Raw genomic sequence first — 20,882 nt, forward strand, 5'->3', positions numbered from 1 at the left:
CGCACACATACTCACGTACTCACACAAACACCTTGCCCCCATACGTATACAACGTCATACCAACTCGTGTTGTGTCTTGTGCTACCATGACAAAGCAATATCTCCTGGGCAGCTGTAAAGTTGTACTCCACACTTACCCACCCACACGGACACACAGAGTAGACACAATTTCAAGCACACATCTACACATACATACTCTTAGGCACATATAAACACACTAAATTTGTTTTAAAACATTTTCTTTTGTCATTATAGCACTTACAGTAAGTACAGGGACATTCTCCCCGAGGCAAGTAGGGTGAAGTGCCTTGCCCAAGGACACAAGGTCATTTTGCATGGTCAGGAATCGAACCTGCAACCTTCTGATTAATAGCCCGACTCCCTAACCACTCAGCCATCTGACCCCCTACACTAGCTCGCACATTTAGGCACACTCTTTATTCTGCTCTTTTGTTCAATTGTTTCAGGGCTGAAGCTTCTTTAGTACTTGACACATTCTCTGTATGGGATGAGGAGAGGTGAGGGGAAGAAGAAGGGGAGAATGAGGAATGGAAAAGGGGGAGTAGGGGACAAAAGATGGCGCACAGCAGGGATGACCGTACCCAGTCAGACAGCGAGGACATATGGTCACAAATCTGTTCCTCATTACATCACTCCTCTCATGTCGGCTCTCTTTTCCCTAAGCCAAACTGTCCTGAGGTACAAAAAGAAGAAGGTAGGAAAATAGGAGAGTGGGAGTTTGTGAGGAAGGAGTTAAAGAGGAATGGAGGTGGAGGTAGAGAGCATATTATTATCCCCGGGTTCTGGAGGGTTAGGATGTATAGACGTGTGTGTGTTTCACTCATAACAGAACAAGGTACAACATGACTTTGCAAGCAAAGCTACTGATGGTGATGAAATTCGTATCACATCCCTCAAGATGGGTTATGAGAGAGCCTACTCATCTGTACACAGTAGAGTCGCACAGTTACAAAACCTATAAAGGTGGAAAGCTTTCACATTAATTTGGGGATGAATTTACAGAACTATTTTTTCCATGCAGACAATACCTTTGATTTCATAAGCAGACATAGATGTTACAATGGCAGTCTTAAATTTTTGTTGCTGATAAAGGACAACCTGAACACTCCTCGAAATCATGTGACAACCTGAATGACAGCAAAACCCCAGCCAAGTAGCAGAAGACATTAGCAGGTTCAAAAAAACACATTTATTAACTTTGCATCTAGTGTTAAGGCATGTATTTGTCATTTTACGCTATCCCAAACTTGCTGCATTGATTTCATTGTACATGCATTTATTGTAATAGAAAGGTGTAGCTATCAGTCCACACAAAATGGATTAGTAATGTACTGAAATGTCAAACAGAAACGTACATTGGATCTGTACTCAGACACTTTTGAGAACGCCATGCAGTTTAACAAGTCCCTAAATCCTGACTAGTCTCTTGGCACCCTGTCTTAGAAGTGTCCACACAGTATGATGTGGTCCCCCTATGCTTCAACCTAGCGAGGGTATTAGCAAAGCGACAAGTGGTACTTAGTTCTTCTTCACCCAAAAAGGCTAGAAAAATAACACAGTAATACCATTTACCAGGATGGGTAAATGAAGAGGAGAAGAGGGGAATTCTTCAAAATAAGTTGTGGTGTTGCTCTCTTCAGGCAACAAGGCCCTTGCCAAGTTTCCACTGGATTGAGTCATTCAATACAAAATAATGTTGTTATGCTTCTTCGCCTTCTTCAGCCCAGCAGTAATGACTCTACTGATTTTAAAATCCGTCAGTCTCCAAGTCCTCAAGTCATATCATATCAAGTGGATGGGATGATTGGACGCTTATGGAGTATGCTGGCCCATTTCATACATAGTGCCTACAGTACTGCAATGTTAATCAGGAAGGTGAGATGTTTTTCAAGATACAGCAGAGCTCACTACAAGCTCAGGTATGATTACATTTGAAGTTTGAGTGTAATAAAACACCTCCAAACAGAGGCTTGACACATGCACGTTTTCACAAATGTGCCATTATCTGATTTTATTACTACAGGTAACAGCTCATATAGGTCAGTTATACATTGTCACTCTAAATTTTCTGGGTAGTATCTAAAGGTATTCAGGTTGTTATTTTCTTCTAAGTGTGAGTGTGTGTGTGTGTGTGTGTGTGTACAGAATGGTCCTGGCCGTTTGTTATTCTTAGTCCTTGCTGTCGTCATCACCTCCCGTTTGGCTGGTGATGTCTCTAAATGTCACGCCGAGTCACAGCGCCCACCATCACAATGGCGCTGTAGCATGTTGGCTGAGACCAACACAGCCACCTACCAACTGAATGACACAGATTCAGAGAGGATGAGAGAGAGCTGTTACATGACCCTGATCGCATTTGTGAACAAATGGCACAACGTGTTCTGTAGAGATGGGTTTGTGAGAGAACCAAATTGACCATCTTAGCAAATCTTATGAGTGAACATTGAAGTTAATGAGGTTACTTGCAAGATGTGAATGATAAGACAGTGAGGGCCAAACCAATGAGGTATCACTGATCCCTGATTATGTACTCATTCACAATAATGACGCTTAATTGCAGCCATCTGATCATCCAAACACTAAGTATTTTGGAGCATAATTCCGTGAGATAGGATTGAGCTTCAAAGCGTGCATCCCTGGAACTCCCAGAAACCATTTCGTGCTACCAAACCTCTAAGTATGGTCTCGGGAGCTGTAAAACGCTTTAAGCGGCAATTGAAAAGTGTGTGTTTTGCTGGTTGCATAATGACACGATTCCAGAATGTGGACATCGGGCGCTGTTATTTTACCTCATTCACAAATGGTTAAGTGGTCGGTTTATGACGAAGAGTTCCAGGATCTGTTGGTGCTAAAGGCCAAACAGGGCCAATGTAAAAACCACAGCAAGACAGAAATCTCTAGTGATGCCAGTTCGCCTCTCACAGGACAGACTCTCCTTTGTCCCTGACACTGACTTAATTCTGTTTTGATACTGGGAAAGGGTACACGCTAAATGTATCTGCCTTTCAAAGTGTACAGTAATAAAAGCAGGCACTGTCCCCTCCTCTGTTCCCTCCCTTGCATCGGTCACTCTCCTCTTAACCACTCCCATCATCCCCTGTGCTCCCCTTTCCTAGAGCTGGGGACACGTTTCACACTGGACTTGAAACCATTGTCCAGCAGGGGGTGTGCTACATCTATCTAAGAGTAACTGATGCTAGAAGACTAAGCAGGTCAGTTTTTGTTCTACATTTACTTTTAGTCATTTAGCAGACGCTCTTATCCAGAGCGACTTACAGTAAGTACAGGGACATTCCACCGAGGCAAGTAGGGTGAAGTGCCTTGCCCAAGGACACAACTTCATTTGGCGCGGACGGGAATCGATCCAGCAACCTTCTGATTACTAGCCCGATTCCATAACCGGTCAGCCATCTGACTCCCTTCTAGGCTGGTTGAGGACCATATGCCCTTCAGAATTAGATCTCGTGTCGCCTGGTGAGTGCAAGAATCGAAAGGGACGCAGGCCGAATCTCATTCTGTCAGAGGACTCTTCAACGCACAAGAAGGAATACCAGGCATTACCACAACGTAGCGCTGTAGAGTCATTTGGAGAGAGATCCCATGCGCTTGCTCCCACAGTCTGTGAAGACAGAGACAACACAGCAACATACAAGGTGTCAAACAGAACATCATGCTAATCCTCCACGTACTGATCCAATTTTGGCAACAAAATATGCTGGTGGCCATTTTGTGCTACCTTAGCAGATGTTGCTACAGTGGCGCAAAATATAGGGGTAACCCAAACCCTGACTTTAATCTTAACCTTGCTGATCGCAAGCACAATAACTGCCACACATCATGTTGGTGAATCATCCTGAACGGTAACTCTATTTGTCAGGACACTGGCACTGAACTGCCAGCTCAATATTATGTATAGCTGAGTGTGGTGATAACACAGACTTTACAAGAGTGTGGGTTCTCTGGGAGAGTAGCTCCTTTCACTGCGCAGCCAATCGGATGATGGGGGAGAACTGAGAGGATGGAGAGACAGGAGTTCCATCTAAACAGGTACAATGTATCTTTGCTGCCATGCTAGAAAACCTGAGATGATGCCAATGTGTCCCCAAACATCAAACCAGCCTTCATCTAAAAATCTAAAAACAGAGCAGAGGATTAAAAGTCTCCCTCTATGCTCCCTTTTTATCACGACACACCAGCGAGCGATGCCCTTTACTTTAGAGGGGTAAATTTAGTTTTTACATTCTGAACACACTGTTGCGATATCCCTGCAGCGCTAGCCCCAAGAGCTGGGGCGACCAGCTGTGTTTACAGACAACCCCAAACGACAAACTGTTCATTAAACGCTTTCCGCAGACCCGGCGAGAAAAAGTTCTTTCTGAAAAGAAAAAAGAACTCTCTGAAGTATTTTTTCCCCTTCCCTGCGTCTCTCTCACCTCCCTCCCTGATCCCCTCCTCCCCCCATCTCACCTCAAGTGTCTAATTGCTATGGCTTGGGGGGGTGTAGAGTGCGGGGGCAGTGCAGGAGTAAAAAGTTGTTTTGTGTTCCTGCAGGTCTTTAATTATCTCTCCTGAATGCAAAACTAAGCCTAATCTGGTCTAATGAGAAGCCCAGGAGATGGGGAGATGGGCCTGGGAGGGCGTGAGAGTGAATGCAGCCATGCACACACTCACACACACACACACTTACAAGCCCCATTGAAGACAACACAGGGATCACTCAGTGTGTGTGTGTGTGTGTGTGTGTGTATCAGGTTACTCATGGGTCAGTGTGTGTAGATGAGAAGCAGACCCCTAACCCAAAACAAAAGATCTGATGTTTTGAGGGCTGAAAACTATTCTACAAAGGCTTGCAAGGTGGCTAAGCCAGAAACAACCTAACCAATGCACGACTGTCTAAACATAAACATTTTAACCCAAGGGGATGTTCGGTTGGCGTTGTTTCAAAGTCAACAAAACACACACACACACAAATGAGGCTAGGTAGACCATACTAAAGCATCAAAACACCTCCCACTTTCCACTTGACTTCAGTGATACAGCATACCTGATGTACATGTCATTTCTGTTTTATTACTATCCCTCCCTACACATCCTCCCATTTTCTTTCAGTCCCTCAGCCTTCCATCTGCCATCCAGGTATACCCAGGAGATCTGCTCAAGCTTCAGCAGTACTCATCCGCCACACCCAGTCTCTGCCTGGACACATCATCCATCAATGTATTATCATGGTTTTCCATTTTTGCATCCTTCCTTCAATCAGTAAACCGCCAAACACATTGAAATTGCTGGTAATGTCTTTGAAACCAATGAAAACTTCTCCACCAATGTAAGAACCTTTGAGCAATCACCCCAAAAACTTCTGGTGCACAGATGTGTCGGTTGAAATGTTTCAGTTGACTCTTGATGACTTTAATGAAAATGTTGGTTGACCACAATGGGCTTCCCTGGCCCTGTCTTCTCTGTCTGGGCCATGTTGGTAGACAGCTTCCTGTGCTTGTGTCAGACCAAACCAGGGTTTCCTCTCCTCTTTTTTACAAGCTCTTTTTTCCTTCTTTGAATCGGGTGCACTTTGTTCTTCAGACCTCCAGATCAGGGATTTTTCCTCTCTTCTGTTCTTATGTCTTCTCCAAGCTGCTGGGATGGTGTTATCGCCAACCATTATTTTCTTTTCCCCCACCCCCCTCTAAGCACTATCTTCAAGTCAATACTATTTTATGTAATGTATTAATTTATTCACTTAACATTATTATTTACATACAGTTTCAATTAGTTAAATAGTTTGATGTGGTCAGTTTCCGCAAAAGTTACAGAGTAGCCGTCCTGCTGTTCTGGTAGAGAAGAGTGGACACAATCCGATCCTCAGAAGATGATCCCTCCTGTAAATTATGCTGTTGGATGTTATCCGTAGGGGGAATAACCCATTTCTAAGCATTCAAAATAGTGTCACTCACTCTCGCTCTCTTTCTCTCACACACACACACACACGCACACACACACACACGCACACACAGACACACACACACACCACTGCATCTCTCCTCCCCTTAGCTTCTGGGCTGGTCCCAGTGTGTATGGGACTGTGGGGCAGCCCTGTGAGAGGGGCATAGAGAGACAACAGCAAGCAGGGGCACTGATATAGCTAACCAGACAGATATACACACCACACATACACACACCAAGCAACCTACAGAGTTATCTGTGGTGGTACCCCACAGCTTGTGACTAACCTCTCCTCCCCAACCTCTTTCCTACCGGACCGGACTGTAACAGGCTTAGCTTTAGGACCCTGTTGGCCGGACTAGGACCCAAACAGGTTCTACACCCAGATCATGGATCTTAACACCTTCTACTTCCTGACCACCACGCTGGTCCTCATTCTGGAACACCAAGGTAACACAGGGTTTCCCATCTTGTTAGACGTATTGACCGGTCTCCTGTACATCCAGGCTCTCTGGTTGATGTGGGGGACAGTAACATGATCTGTGTTTCACATTCTCTGGCAGGATCGCAGCTCCATTGTGTTACTATGACTTTATGTGATGCTGAGACTCTTGTGACCATCTGTTCTGCCATGGCCTGGGTTTGAAATGGCTGTGCTAAGAAATGTTTTAATTGATCTATGCTGCACGTACCTACTCCCTTTCTACATATTGTGAGAGTCTAATGGTTGTCAGCATCTGGTCACACTCTGTGTAAATTACGCGTCGAATCCATTCACTTTATGGATTCTGCAAATCCATCGACTGTTTCTCACGCTTTCTAAAGCTGCTGGCTATGTAGCATCATCTAAACTGCCTGGCTCATCTATCAGCTTTGCACTCTAAACTTGAAGTGTGCTGAATCACCGAGAGAAATTGTTTTATTAACTCATGCAGTACTGTGTACTTTTACAAAAACCTTCTTGTTCAGCTGTACATTGTACATTGAACGAAGAAGCAAAATGTTTTTTGGATTACATAAGCAGGTCACTGTAGATACTATGGCCCAGTAAAGCCCTTTCTGTACACACCAGAAGTCCATGTCTTAAAGCTTCAGATTGGACTTTAAGCTAAAGTAAACTATGTCAATTATTTTACTATTATAACCAATCTGGCCACTAGACACACACACACAAACACACACACACACACACACATCTGTGTGTGCCTGTCTGTGTACTGTTTAGTTGTTGTCCTTGATAAATTGTGAACCACAGTGTTACAATAGTTTATGAGTCACAGAATCTGAGAAAACAGACCAAAGCCCATGTTAAACAAAGTATGAAATATGAAAAATATAAGTTTTTTTAGATTTTTCACAAGATACACAAGATATCCAAACCCTTCCTCTTACCAAACAGCACTAACAGCAGGTAATACAACCAGCTACACTCAAGTAGGCATTAGACATGAGTCAGCCAGATGTTATGGATCTACTATATAGCCTACTCAACTGGTTAATAATTCAAACTCCCCCCGTGTGTCACCCAAAAATGTCAGTATCGATAGTTGGTATTATTTGTCCGCCTTATATGGTGTTAGAATACTAAATCCAAGTGTACATTTCGGTCAAAATATCAAAGATGGGTGGATGGGCTAGGTTTTGTGAGGCAAGGTAAGTAATGTGGTTGAAAGAATAATAACTGTGAATGGAGAATTCTCTCTCTTATTGAATCTGACAAGATATTTGGGGTCAGATGGCTGAGCGGTTAGGGAATCGGGCTATGAATCAGAAGGTTGCCGGTTTGATTCCCGGCCATGAAAAATAACGTTGGGTCCTTGGGCAAGGCACTTCACCCTACTTGCATTGGGGGAATGTCACTGTACTTACTGTCAGTCGCTCTGGATAAGAATGTCTGCTAAATGGAAATTTGAGTAAAGATAAACACTGTTCTATTAATCCCATGGATTATGGAAATTGTACCAACAGTGAATTGAAAAATTCAATTGTATATGTATTAATTAATTAATTAATTGTTTAATGAATTGGTCAAAGCAGCAAGGCATTTGTTTCCATAGCATCACAAATATCAGAATGTCATTGAATGTTAACTAAATTATATAAAAGCCTATCCCTCATTATATAATGGGCCCAGAATACCACCCAACTCTCTGTGAGTTTGTGATGACATGTTATCGCGCTGTTTAGCAGAAGTTGAGTTTGGAGCTGGGTAAGGTTAACATGCTACCTTGGTGGAGATAGCATCTGAGGTAGGTCACGATTGGCTTTGTGGAGCTAGAATCTATGGTAGGTTTTCTTGTTATCCCCGTGACTGATCCTGCCAAAACATCCACCGCCAGCGGCCAGGCAAATATTGCCTCCGTAATCTGAGGCGAGAGAGGTTTCTTGCTAAATGGGCGATTTATGGATTTAGAGGTAATCCACCTAACATCTTTTCCAATCAACTCCCTATTCCCTCAATGTCTCCACTCTCACCTCTCCAAATTAAATTTTTCTTGGCAATCTCATGGACTCTCAGGAGGATATGAGGGAAGACTGGAGGATATGAGACTGGAACATGGGTGTAGGTGCAGGAAGGCGTCCGACCGTGTAGACTTCCCACAAAGCTTGCTCCTGAAGCTAAAGCAGTAGGCACTATTAAAACAAATACATGTGAAGGGATTATTTACCTGGTTCTGTAACACTGATCCAGTTGACCCAAGTCTGCAGTGTGGGACAGATACCAGGTTAGATTTGATATCCAGAAGAATACAGCTTCATTGCGATAACGTAGTCTGCCAGATCAGATAACAATCGGCTCAATCATCCAGGTTTTCTGGCGACTCAGACTCACTCACTACATTTCTCAAAGACTTGTTTATCAGTGGGGTTTGGTGGTGTTTACTGTTTGACACTCTACAGCAGGCTGCATAGGCATGTGTGTGTGGGCGTACAAACAGACAAGAGAAATCTGGATTTGTTCAGGTTCTGAAAGCCTCGACCAAGCTGCTGTGGGAGGCGGCTTTGGTGGCTAACCAGAACAGACATCCACTTCCAGAGCTCAACTCAGAAGACACACTGCAGAGTCTCTGGTGGGCTGACGTATGAAGTCTCTCTCAGTGCTCTGGGCACTGTGGACGTACAGTACACTTGAGGTTTTAATGCAAATCAAATAGGTACCAAAAGAATATGGATGCCATTAATGGCCATGGAATTCATAAAAATGTTTAAAAAACTGTCTATTGTTGATATAAAACCAGATCTCACAAGTGATTTCAACAGAGTAAAAAAGTGTGCTGGATCACACACAAATGCATATGGATAAGTATTTCTGTTGAAAAGGTTTTTCTGATAAAATACATTTAAAGAAATCCAAAGCCAGAGGGCAGAGATAACAAGTACGATAATCCCATATTCTAAAGCGCATCATGAACAATGAACACAAGCACCTAGCAGAATACATACCCTGTAGAGAGGACGTGTCGAGTGTAAACCTTTTCCCTCAACCTAACCTCACGGCCCGTAAGCATGCCTTGACTGATGTCTGACTTTCGAGGGAACTTGTGGTTCTCTGTAGAATCTCTGAACGGATGCATGTCTTAGGGAAACAGATGGAAGAAGGACAGAAAGGGATCAAACAGAGCTTTGTCTAGTCACCTGGCAGGTGCTGGTCAGGCTTGCCTAAGATACAGACAGTGTAGATGAATAGAGTTATGGTCTGAGGTCTGTGGCTGGTCAATGCTCTCATTGTTCTTGACTGGCAATGTACATTGTACAACATCCTACGGAAACTGACCAACTCCAAATGGGGAGCCACAGCACACACGTTCAAATCTACTGCTTTGGCCCTGTGCTGTTCCTCTGTGGAATATACATGTCCTGTTTGGGGGAGGTCAACCCATGCCAAGAAACTTGACCCAGCACTGAACAACACCTCCTGCCTGATCACTGGATGCTTGAAACCCACCAACATAAGCAACCTGCACCTCCTCGCTGGCATTGCCCCTGCTGGTATTGCCCCTGCTGGTATTGCCCCTGCTGTTATTGCCCCTGCTGATATTGCCCTTGCTGATATTGCCCCTGCTGATATTACATGGGATGTTGCCAGCCGAGTCAAGCAAACAAAAGCTACTAGCGATGAACACCATCCCGTCCATAAATGTCACCCTCCGGCCCAACGGCTTAAGTCAAGAAAAAGCTTTCTCAGCCATGTCCAACCCCTAACAAAGTATCGGGATGACACCAAAATCCAATTCTGGATGGAAAAGCTTGAGAATGACCCTCTTCCAACTGGCATGGGAATACCCCTACTGAAAACTTAGCCCCTGGCTCAGAAACACCATGGGCTCAATGGAAAACGCTCAAGCGCCTCAGAACGAGAACAGTACAATCCAAAGATGCTCTGGTCAGATGGGGCTCCAAGACTGGCCCCACCACCTGTGAATGTGAAGCAGACCAGACTATGGAGCACTGCCTTGTGTGCCCCCTACTACCCAAACCTTGCAGCTCAAAAGACCTTGCAGTGTTCAACAAAAATGCAAAGGACTGTGTAAAACAATGGGAAACTGCCATATAGCGATCACACTTCAGTGAAACGAAAAGGAAGAATGTACATCAATGTTAGATAAATGACTAGGCCGAAAACTCAGTGAGGCCAAAACTACCAAAGGGCCCTTTGGTGGCAGATGCCCATCTGACTTGATAGGAAGATGTGATGGGAGTAAATTCATGGTTGCCTCTGCTCTTTTGCCCTCTCCCTATTCAGCATTCTCCAGCTCTGTGCATGGGCCTAGTTCAGAGGAGGGAGGCCCCCTGACGCAGCTCGTCCACAGGGCCCCTCGAAGGCAGAGGCGTTGCTCCTGTGAGAACCTGAAGGATAAGGAATGCGTCTATTTCTGCCACATTGGGATTGTCTGGGTCAACACACCTAGGTGAGTCTCCAGTCCAAGCGTTAGCCTCCTCCACCTAAAGAGGAGTGCTCTATGACCGCTCACGTATTTGTATGTGCTGCATTGTGAGTACTTGTGATGAGCAGACATGAAAAACCACAGCAGGCCTCCTACTCCAAATGATGGATCATTTTCTTTTCTATTTCTCTGAAGATGATGTGCAAGCATTTTCTTACCCCTCAAAAGCCATAATAAGCATGGTTTCCAGTCTTTCTGGCTATGCTCATATCACCCACATTCAATTAGTGAGAGGGCTGATTTCAGGCTTGTGCCCTCCCTCGTTAATCCCCTGTTTCCGGAACTTAGCCTTCATATGTTCTTTGGAAGTCTTCACGATGGCCAATATAGCTCTCCTTGGTTAGCCAAAAACAGCAGCTAAAGACCCAGATCCACTCACAAACACTCAGGTTGTACTCTAAGTTTAAAGTTAACATTACAGACCCTGCAATTATGTAAACCTTTTTAAACTCTGCAACACATAGGATTTGCTGGAGTGGTCCCACTATGAACCCATACTAATGATGCAACAATCCTGTCTCGTACAGTTTATAAAAGTGTTCGGCAAACTGTAGTCTTCAAATACATGAATTATTAAATATTTTAATTGATCACTTTGTATTTATCATAAAGACATTCACTTGACAAAATACCAGTAACAATTACGACTTGAAATGGGGTTGCCATTGAAACTTTCAGAATTTTTTTTGCCAACAAAAATCTAAGTCTAGAACGGCTGTCGGAATTTAAATGAGCATGTGACTACATACCTTTAGAATTGTCTGAACTTATGTGATAAAAGGTTAACTGCCATCATCATTATTACATGAACTCACAGTACAGTAGACCCAGCTATTAATCAAAGCTCAAGTCTCAATATTGAACTCTAATCACTCAATAGGTTTACCAGAGTATCATTTCTTAATAGCAAACTAAAGTAAGCTAAATTCTTAATCCTTCTGAGTCTTCTTATCACTGTGTAATAGATTGGTTATTAATTTATTCTGTCGTTCATTCTTTTTTTGTTTTTGTAAACCAGTAAATCACACCATCACTGTTCAGTCCTCCATAAATACAGACTTTTAAGTTGGGACAACATGATCACATTCAAGAACTGCTTTTTACTGTTCAAAATCCGGTTTAACCTGGCCCCCCCACCACAGCAACCAGTGCTACTCGAGGGGCAGCAAGAGGAGACTGTGTTATTCCTTTAAAAAAAAGTGTATTTGGACAGTCGGTTTTCTCAATTAGGTCAGCCCGGGAATGGAACCATCCCCATCAAAACATTAGAGAATCAACCTCATCCAACTGTTTTAAAAGTAATCTCAAAACATGGTTGATAAATAACCAAAAATGTGATCACTAGTGGGTAAGCAGTAGAACTTGTATTTTTTTTAATGTTTGTATTTATTGTCAACGTTATGTTTGATATACCTTAATGCCTCTTTTTTAGGTTGTATAGCCTTTTTCCCTCTGGCAGAGGGACTGCCAATGGAAATTAGCCTTTTGGCTATAATTGGGTGCATTTACATTTTAATGTTTATGAATGTACACTGTCCCTCTTGATCAAATAAACAAGAAAAACAAATAAAAAATATAGCTGCAAGCAGCAATGTGGTGGCCAAGCAGGTCAGATGACCCAGAAGAAACTTTCGACATCTAGTGACTGCGGTTTACCTGGCTTTCTTTGCAGTGGCTTATAGTCTCGCTAAACAGAGAATCAGAGACATGACAAGCTTGTCAGCTTTGGCTGGATTTGAACCTCTGACGTTGCCAGGACACCAATTTATCCTAGTGAGCTGTTCTCAGTGCTGGAAATCAGATTTCAGTGACTGCGTAAAAATATAAAGAATTTTTCCTGTGGCAAGCGGTTGTCAGATTTGTCCCAAGTTTAAACAGCTGTAATTCAGTCCTATTTTGATATGTCAATGTGATTGTGGTCTGAAGATAATCTGTGTAAAAGTTGGTGAATATTTGATACATTTTGAGTAGGACAAAAACGTTTTATTAATTAATGAAAATGGCGGCATCAATTTGGCTGGTATCACAAGTTAACATGTGTCAGACATGGGATCGCCCCCCTAGAGGTTAGAGGACACATATCTGTAAAGCACAATAAATCTGACTCTTCTTGAGTATAGATCCCCTGAGATTGAAACATTATCATTACCATTATGATTATACTGTTAGACAGCTACTGTGGCATACCTGGCTTCACTAAACAGATAAACAAGTATCATGACATGCGTGATGACTTTGGCTGGATTCGAACCTATGACCTTACACTTCAGAGGAACCCGTCTTATCCCAGTGAGCTATTCTCAGTGCAAGGAATTACTGTGTTCAGTTACTATGTAAAAAAAAGTAAGCCGTTTTTCCTGTGGGAAGCGTTGTCAGATTTGAACCAAGTATAAAAAGTTGTAATTCAGTCATATTTTGACAAATCGAGGTGATTGTAGTCTGAAAATGATTTGATTACATGTCCATGAAAATAGGAGCAACGGCAAACGAGGAGTTCAAAAAAGTATGTTTTTATGAAAATTCCAAATGGCCGACGCCCAAAATGGTGGACACGGGACAATGTGATATATTTCGACTTGGTATGCCACGTAGAATCAGAAGAGACCAATCTTGTGATTTATGACAAATCTGTTCAGAAGTTATGATGCAAGAAATCCGAAGCACTGGCTAGATGTAGATTCACTATATCTACAAAGCACAATAAATCGGATTCTTCATGAGTATAAATCCCCTGAGAATGAAACATTATCGTGGCCATTATGATTATACTGCTCGACAGCTACTGTCACATACCTGGCTTCACTAAACAGATAAACCAGTATCATGACATGCCTGAGACTTTGCCTGGATTCGAACCTACGACCTTGCACTTCAACGGAGCCAGTCTATCCCAGTGAGCCATTATCAGCACTGGGAATTGCTGTGTACAGTTACTGAATACAAAAAGGAAGCCGTTTCTCCTGTGGCACGCATGGTCAGATTTGGCCCGAGTTTAAACAGCTGTAATTCAGTCATATTTTTACATGGCAAGGTGATTGTGGTCTGAAGATAATCTGTGCCAAATCTGGTGAATATTGGATACATTGTGTAGGAGTAAGGAAAAAAGTTTTATTCATTCATTCAAAATGGCGGCCTCATCAATTCGTCTGGTATCACGCGTTAACATGCATCAGACGCGGGATCTCCTAAGATATCACGAGACATAGGAATTGCTTAAATACGCCAAACAAATCAACAGTTATTGGTCAAAACACAATCCTACCTATTGTAATGCCCCCTAGAGGTCAAATGACACTACCTGTCTCAAACCTCTTAATAAGAGGGCCTTGAGTCCATACACCAAGTTTGGAGTCAATGCATCAAAGCTTGGCTACGATATTACCTCACTTCCTTTTTCCGGATCAGTTGCTCAATTTGATTGGCTGTAACTAACAAACGGTTGCAGAAATCAAAACGCCATGTGATGTCTTTTGTGAGGCTTGGTCTGAAAATGTTTGCCTATTGCAGCGCCACCTAGAGGTGAAATGGCATGACCTATTTTGGACTTCTTTAGAACAGGGTCCCTCGTCCCTATACCAAATTTGTTGTCAATGCAGTAAAGAGGTGCTGAGATATGACCTCACTTCTTTTATGGTGGCTTGGTTGACGATTTTGATTGGCTGATGACTTTGATTGGCTGTTCCAGTCGAGTGTAGAAAGTCTAAAAAACATGTGATTTCTTTTGTGTGGCTTGGTCTGAAGATGATCTGTGCCAAATTTGGTGAAGATTGAACAAACCTTATAGGAGAGGTAGCGAAAAAACGTTATATTCAAAATGGCGGCCACATCAATTCAGCCACATAAATTTGATGTGGCTGTAACTAACAACGGCAACGGTTGCGAAAATTAAAGCTCCAGGGGATGATTTCTGTGAGGCTTGGTCTGAAGATCATATGTGGCAATTATGAAGAAGATTCGACAAGAATTGTAGGAGTAGCGAAAAAACGCTTTTCCTTTACATTCAAAATGGCGGAGAATCTATAGAGCTGGGTATGATGTCATAGAGTGCGTTGAACTCGTCTTGATCCAGGGAATCCAACGATACCTCATTTTGGACAATGGGGCATATGGTTCAAAAGTAACATGTGTAAACACACCTTCAACTTTGACCAATTGGTGGCGCTAGATGGCTGGAATGGGAGACATGAAACTTGGTGAAATTGATGAGGGGACTGGTCCCAAATAGTGTGCCAAAATTCACAACTTCTGACCATTTGGTTCTAGGGGCTGCCATAGACTCCCATGGCAGAAGAAGATGTATAATAATAATGATAAGATTAGAACAGGGTCCTGAGTCCCTGTACCAAGTTTGATGTCAACGCAGCAAACATGAGATATTACCTCACTTTTATGGCAGCTTCGTTCACAAGTTTTTTTGGCTGTACCTGATAAATGGTTTTGAAAATCTAAAATGACTTTGATAATTTGTGTGAGGATTGCTTTGACTATATCCAGCAAGAATACATGTAGTTAGCGACTGCGTTGTACCTGGCTTCCTTTGCAGTGGCTTACTGTCTCGATAAACAGAAAACCAGTGAGATGGCAGGCTCGTTGGCTTTGGTTGGATTTAGTTTTTCAACTGCTTATATCAACTGTCAGATTTGGCCCAAGTTTAAACAACTGTGATTCAGTACTATTTTGACATGTCAAGGTGATTGTGGTGTGAAGATGATCTGTGCCAAAGTTTGTGAATATTGGATACATTTTGTTGGAGGAATAGGGAAAAAAACTTTTATAAAAACATAAAATGGCGGCCGCATCAATCAGCTGGTATCACAATGTGTCAGACACGGGATCGCCCTCTAGCGGTTAGATGACACAACCTTCTGTGGACCTCTTTGGAACAGGGTCCCGAGCACCTGTACCAAGTTTGATGTCAATTCAGCAAAAATTTCCTGAGATATGATCTCAGTTCCTGTTTTGGCGGTTTCATCGCCGACTTTGATCAGCTTTACCGGAAAAACAGTTGAAAATCAAAAACCATCTGAAAACGTTTGTGAGGCTTGATCTGAAGATACTTTTTTGCTTATTGCAGTGCCACCTAGAGGTGAAATGGCATGACCTATTGGACCTCTTTAGAACAGGGTCCCTAGTCTTTTTACCAAATTTGGTGTCAATGGAGTAAGGAGGTGCTGAGATATGACTTCACTTCTTTTATGGTGGCTTGGTTGACAACTTTGATTGACTGTTCCAGTCAAAAGGTTTAGAAAATCAAAAAAACGTGATGTCTTTTGTGAGGCTTGGTCTGAAGATGATCTGTGCCAAATTTGGTGAAGATTGGACAAATATATAGGAGAGGTAGCGAAAAAACGTTACATTCATTCAAAATGGCGGCCACATCAATTCGGCTGGTATCACAAGTTAACATGTGTCAGAAACGGGATCTACTAAGATATCATAAGACAAAGGAATCACTTAAATAAGACAAACAAATCAAAAGTTATTGGTCAACACACAATCCTACCTATTGTAGTGCCCCCTAGAGGTCAAATGACACTACCTGTCTCAAACCTTTTAATAAGAGGGCCTTGAGTCCATACACCAAGTTTGGAGTCAATGCATCAAAGATTGGGTAAGATATTACCTCACTTCCCTTTTTCCGGATCAGTTGCTCAATTTGATTGGCTGTAACTAACAAACGGTTGCAAAAATCAAAACGCCATGTGATGTCTTTTGTGAGGCTTGGTCTGAAGATAAATGGTGCCAAATTTTTGCCTATTGCAGCGCCACCTAGGGGTGAAATGGCATGGCCTATTTTGGACTTCTTTAGAACAGGGTCCCTAGTCCCTATAGCAAATGTGTTGTCAATGCAGTAAAGAGGTGCTGAGATATGACCTCACTTCTTTTATGGTGGCTTGGTTGACGACTTTGATTGGCTGATGACTTTGATTGGCTGTTCCAGTCAAAAAGTGTAGAAAATCAAAAAAACATGTGATGTCTTTTGTGAGGCTTGATCTGAAGATAAATGGTGCCAAATGTTGCTGATTGCAGCGCCACCTAGAGGTGAAATGGCATGACCTATTTTGGACCTCTTTAGAACAGTGTCCCTAGTCCCTATACCAAATTTGGTGTCAATGCAGTAAAGAGGTGCTGAGATATGACCTCACTTCTTTTATGGTGGCTTGGTTGACGACTTTGTTTGGCTGTTCCAGTCAAAAGGTTTAGATAATCAAAAAAACATGTGATGTATTTTGTGTGGCTTGGTCTGAAGATGATCTGTGCCAAATTTGGTGAAGATTGGACAAACCTTATAGGAGAGGTAGCGAAAAAACGTTATATTCAAAATGGCGGCCACATCAATTCAGCCACATCAATTTGATGTGGCTGTAACTAACAACGGCAACGGTTGCGAAAATTAAAGCTCCAGGGGATAATTTGTGTGAGGCTTGGTCTGAAGATCATCTGTGGCAATTTTGAAGAAGATTCGACAAGAATTGTAGGAGGAGTAGCGAAAAAACGCTTTTCCTTTACATTCAAAATGGCGGAGAATCTATAGAACTGGGTATGATGTCATAGAGTGCGTTGAACTCGTCTTAATCCAGGGAATCCAACGATACCTCATTTTGGACAATGGGGCATATGGTTCAAAAGTAACATGTGTAAACACACCTTCAACTTTGACCCATTGGTGGCGCTAGATGGTTGGAATGGGAGACATGAAACTTGGTGAAATTGATGAGGGGACTGGTCCCAAATAGTGTGCCAAAATTCACAACTTCTGATCAATTGGTTCTAGGGGCTGCCATAGACTCCCATGGCAGAAGAAGATGTGTAATAATAATAATAATAATAATAATAAGAATACGTAGAAACACTTAAGGTGGCTTCGCCGCTTCGCGGCTTGGCCACCAAATACAGTACTTTGAAAAAAAATGGTAGAAAAGGAGAAACCGATCATTGAAGCATAGATGCTGTTAGAAAACAGCTGAAAGATGGCGAGAACACAATAAACTGACTAGTATAGCGGAGGTGGTTTGGACAGTCTCACAGTCACGGTCTCACCCACAATCTCATGTCGGGGTTAGAGGTATGAAGTCTGAGACTAAACGTTAATATCCTAACAACATTACCTTGGTGTAATGGTAATGTTTCTGCCTGACAAGCAAATAACAAAGGTTCAGGCACTCAATGCCACATAGTACAGTGCTTCAGACCAACACCACATATAAAGAGCACTATAAAAAGTGTCATTTGGGATTTGCCCCCTGTTACGTGCGGCTTCTTTGAGCCCCCAGCATCTGCTTGCTGTTAAGCATGTGGTCTAGTTAACCTGTGCCAGGCAACTGGCTTAGAGCCAAGATGGAGTACAGACGGGCGCCAGTTGGCATGAGTGCCAGGCTTATTCCTCTCAAAACCTGTCCACATGTAGACATTTCCCTCATTGAAAAATAACATCTGATGAGACTGACTTGATACATCTAAGAGAGATGATTTTCAGGTACCGCATGATGACTTAAAGAAGAAGGGTCATCTGACAGTCAGGTTTCAGATTAGACCATAGTTTGATTTGTGATATAAATTCAATCAGGTTTGGTCTCACTCTTTAGCTTCTGTTATCGAGGATGAAGACTCAATTGCTGCTTTTAATCTGTGGTACCCATCAGTTCAGTACAGTGTACAGTAAACTGCATCGTTATCCTACTTCATTAGTGCTGTTCTATGTGGCTCTAAGGACAAGGTCAATGGACACATAACAACCAGGAATGGTAACAGCCTTTTTGGGTAAATCAGGAATATGGAGGTTTACTCACTTTGGACTGTGTGGGAGAGACTATGGGGTGGCAACTCAACTCATCTTTAGTGAGTTCACTCGACTCACTAAAGATGGTTCAGTGGGTGAGAGCCCCTTCAAAAGAACCATGAGAACTTCTTTTAATTTGTGGTATAACCTTTTATCGGTCAGGTGGTTTTGACCAGATCATTTGCTGGATTTAACCAAGGTTAAAAAGTCAACCAAAAACATTGCTTCTCCAGATAAAAAATCATGAGAATCCCAGTTTTTCTCAAATCAGCCTGCTGATACTGATAATAGAATTTAACATATTAATATAGCACGTTGTACCTTTGTGTTGTTTGCAGTCAGGTGGTGCCATATGGAGTGGGCTCCTTCCCCGTTCGAATGAAGAGAGAGTTGCAGGGCCGATGTTTCTGTACGGACAGACAAGACACAGAGTGTCTTAGTTTCTGCTGTGCTCTGAGCACACACAACGGGTAAGTTCTCCCCTGATGCTGTGGTCCACAAATGCAAGAAACTCATCTCAACCATTGACCTTCTGACCAGATCTCTTTGAAAACTCCAATCCATTTCATAAAAAGTATCACAAAATCATATCAACTACCTGATGATGAATAGGAAAATACAAACATTTTTATACATTTTTACAGGGGTGAAAATGCATCAATCAAAAGGAAATTTCCCACCAGGTTCAAGCAAAAGCTAAAGGCCAAGAACATAGACTCTCAGCTCACATGAGAGGTGAAGAAAAGAGAAGGAGCATGCTGGTATTGACGGTGTCTTCTGCAAGAATGGGGAGGTCTTTAGCAATGAGCTAATTAGCAGTTGCTAGAGACACATGTAACAGACACTGAGTTGGTTTTAAGTGCTTTCAGGACCAGAGGTATCATTCATAACGACCAGTACATTTCTCACTATATTGTGTTGTACTTATCATGATCCTACGTATGCAACAAAAGTAGTGATTTAAAGCCTGTAACTGTAAAATGTGTGTAGTTTCATGTCATACAGTACATGCCAACTGCATAGAACGTTTTATAAATGAAGCCCCTGGATATCAAACTGTAGAGATTAGTACCAACATGATATGTTTTTAGTCTGAGGTAGAAGGCATAATGTTGGAACTTTATTATAGGTTAGCTTAGCTGACACTTTAGATTTTTGAGTTCAAAGATGAAAGACTTATGTACCTTAGTGTATAGACAATTTCCAAAACAATTTTGTGTCAACAATGAAGAATGTTAGAATAAAGACATGTATGGAGTCATAAGGGCATTTTTAACACTTTAGGACTTGTAGATACCCAGACACATTCACACAATGTTAGGAATAAAGGTATTGCCATTTTAGCTAATACCATAATGAAGGTTAATTTACTGTTGGCATTTTCTTTATATCAAACCGGTTTAGTGTCATAAAGTCTTAGGTATTGGCAGTTTACCAATATTATACAGATGTATAAAATGCATACACAAAATTGTATATGCTGAATTGGGTGCCAGCCTGAAAGAGTAACTAAACACCCAAATTTCTGAGTTAGCCTGCCTCAAAATATATTAAAAAATGCTTTCCAATGAAAGATATTGGATTTGTCATGAATTTGTCATGAATTAGGGCTTCCAAAAAATGTCTAAGGGATACAGAAACATAGCCAATTATCATAAACATCCCCTCATTGTGATAGTGAAACTGCATCAAAAAAGGTGAGGTGGTGCACCTTCCTCTCTGATGGAATCAAGAACAGAGTTGGGATGGATAGGATGAGGATTCAACATAAGGTTTTGACTCAAGTGTTTTTGTTGTTTAGTTACTCTATGGATTACATGTGTGTCCATAAATAAGATGAATATTTATTTTGTCATGAAGATTATTTTGTAGCTTGACATATTAAAATCTACATTTAACAATGTGACGTTATGATTTTTTACATTTTATTTGCTCAAATAAAGTCTGGGTTGAAAATATAAAATCCCCATACTATCATTCGCCCAGCAAAGGTCTGTCATCTGTATTTAATTCTAAAATGCATTTCACATATATTAATATAGATGATAAAAAAGCTTATTCATCTGTGAAATTTCTGGACAGGAGTTCTTAGTTCCTGACAGAACCCAAGTCACCTATACATTTTATTTCATTATCTACTTTTGTTTAAATACAGGCATTATGAAACCTATAACAAATTATATCTAGATATACAG

The 20,882-nt window shown here is 41.9% G+C and overlaps 1 protein-coding gene across 1 annotated transcript; it reads left to right on the forward strand.

Moving 5' to 3' along the window:
* Nucleotides 1-6,153: 6,153 nt before the first annotated feature.
* Nucleotides 6,154-19,825, forward strand: si:ch211-202p1.5 (uncharacterized protein LOC103909337 homolog). Its single transcript, XM_047022063.1, has 4 exons — nt 6,154-6,411; nt 10,706-10,871; nt 19,026-19,157; nt 19,332-19,825. Exons 1-4 carry the CDS (start codon nt 6,351-6,353, stop codon nt 19,417-19,419), a joined length of 447 nt encoding a protein of 148 aa, XP_046878019.1. The 5' UTR covers nt 6,154-6,350; the 3' UTR covers nt 19,420-19,825.
* The last annotated feature ends 1,057 nt before the right edge of the window (nt 19,826-20,882 follow it).

Source organism: Hypomesus transpacificus, chromosome 6 (genome assembly GCF_021917145.1).
Source record: "Hypomesus transpacificus isolate Combined female chromosome 6, fHypTra1, whole genome shotgun sequence".
Lineage (NCBI taxonomy): Eukaryota > Metazoa > Chordata > Actinopteri > Osmeriformes > Osmeridae > Hypomesus > Hypomesus transpacificus.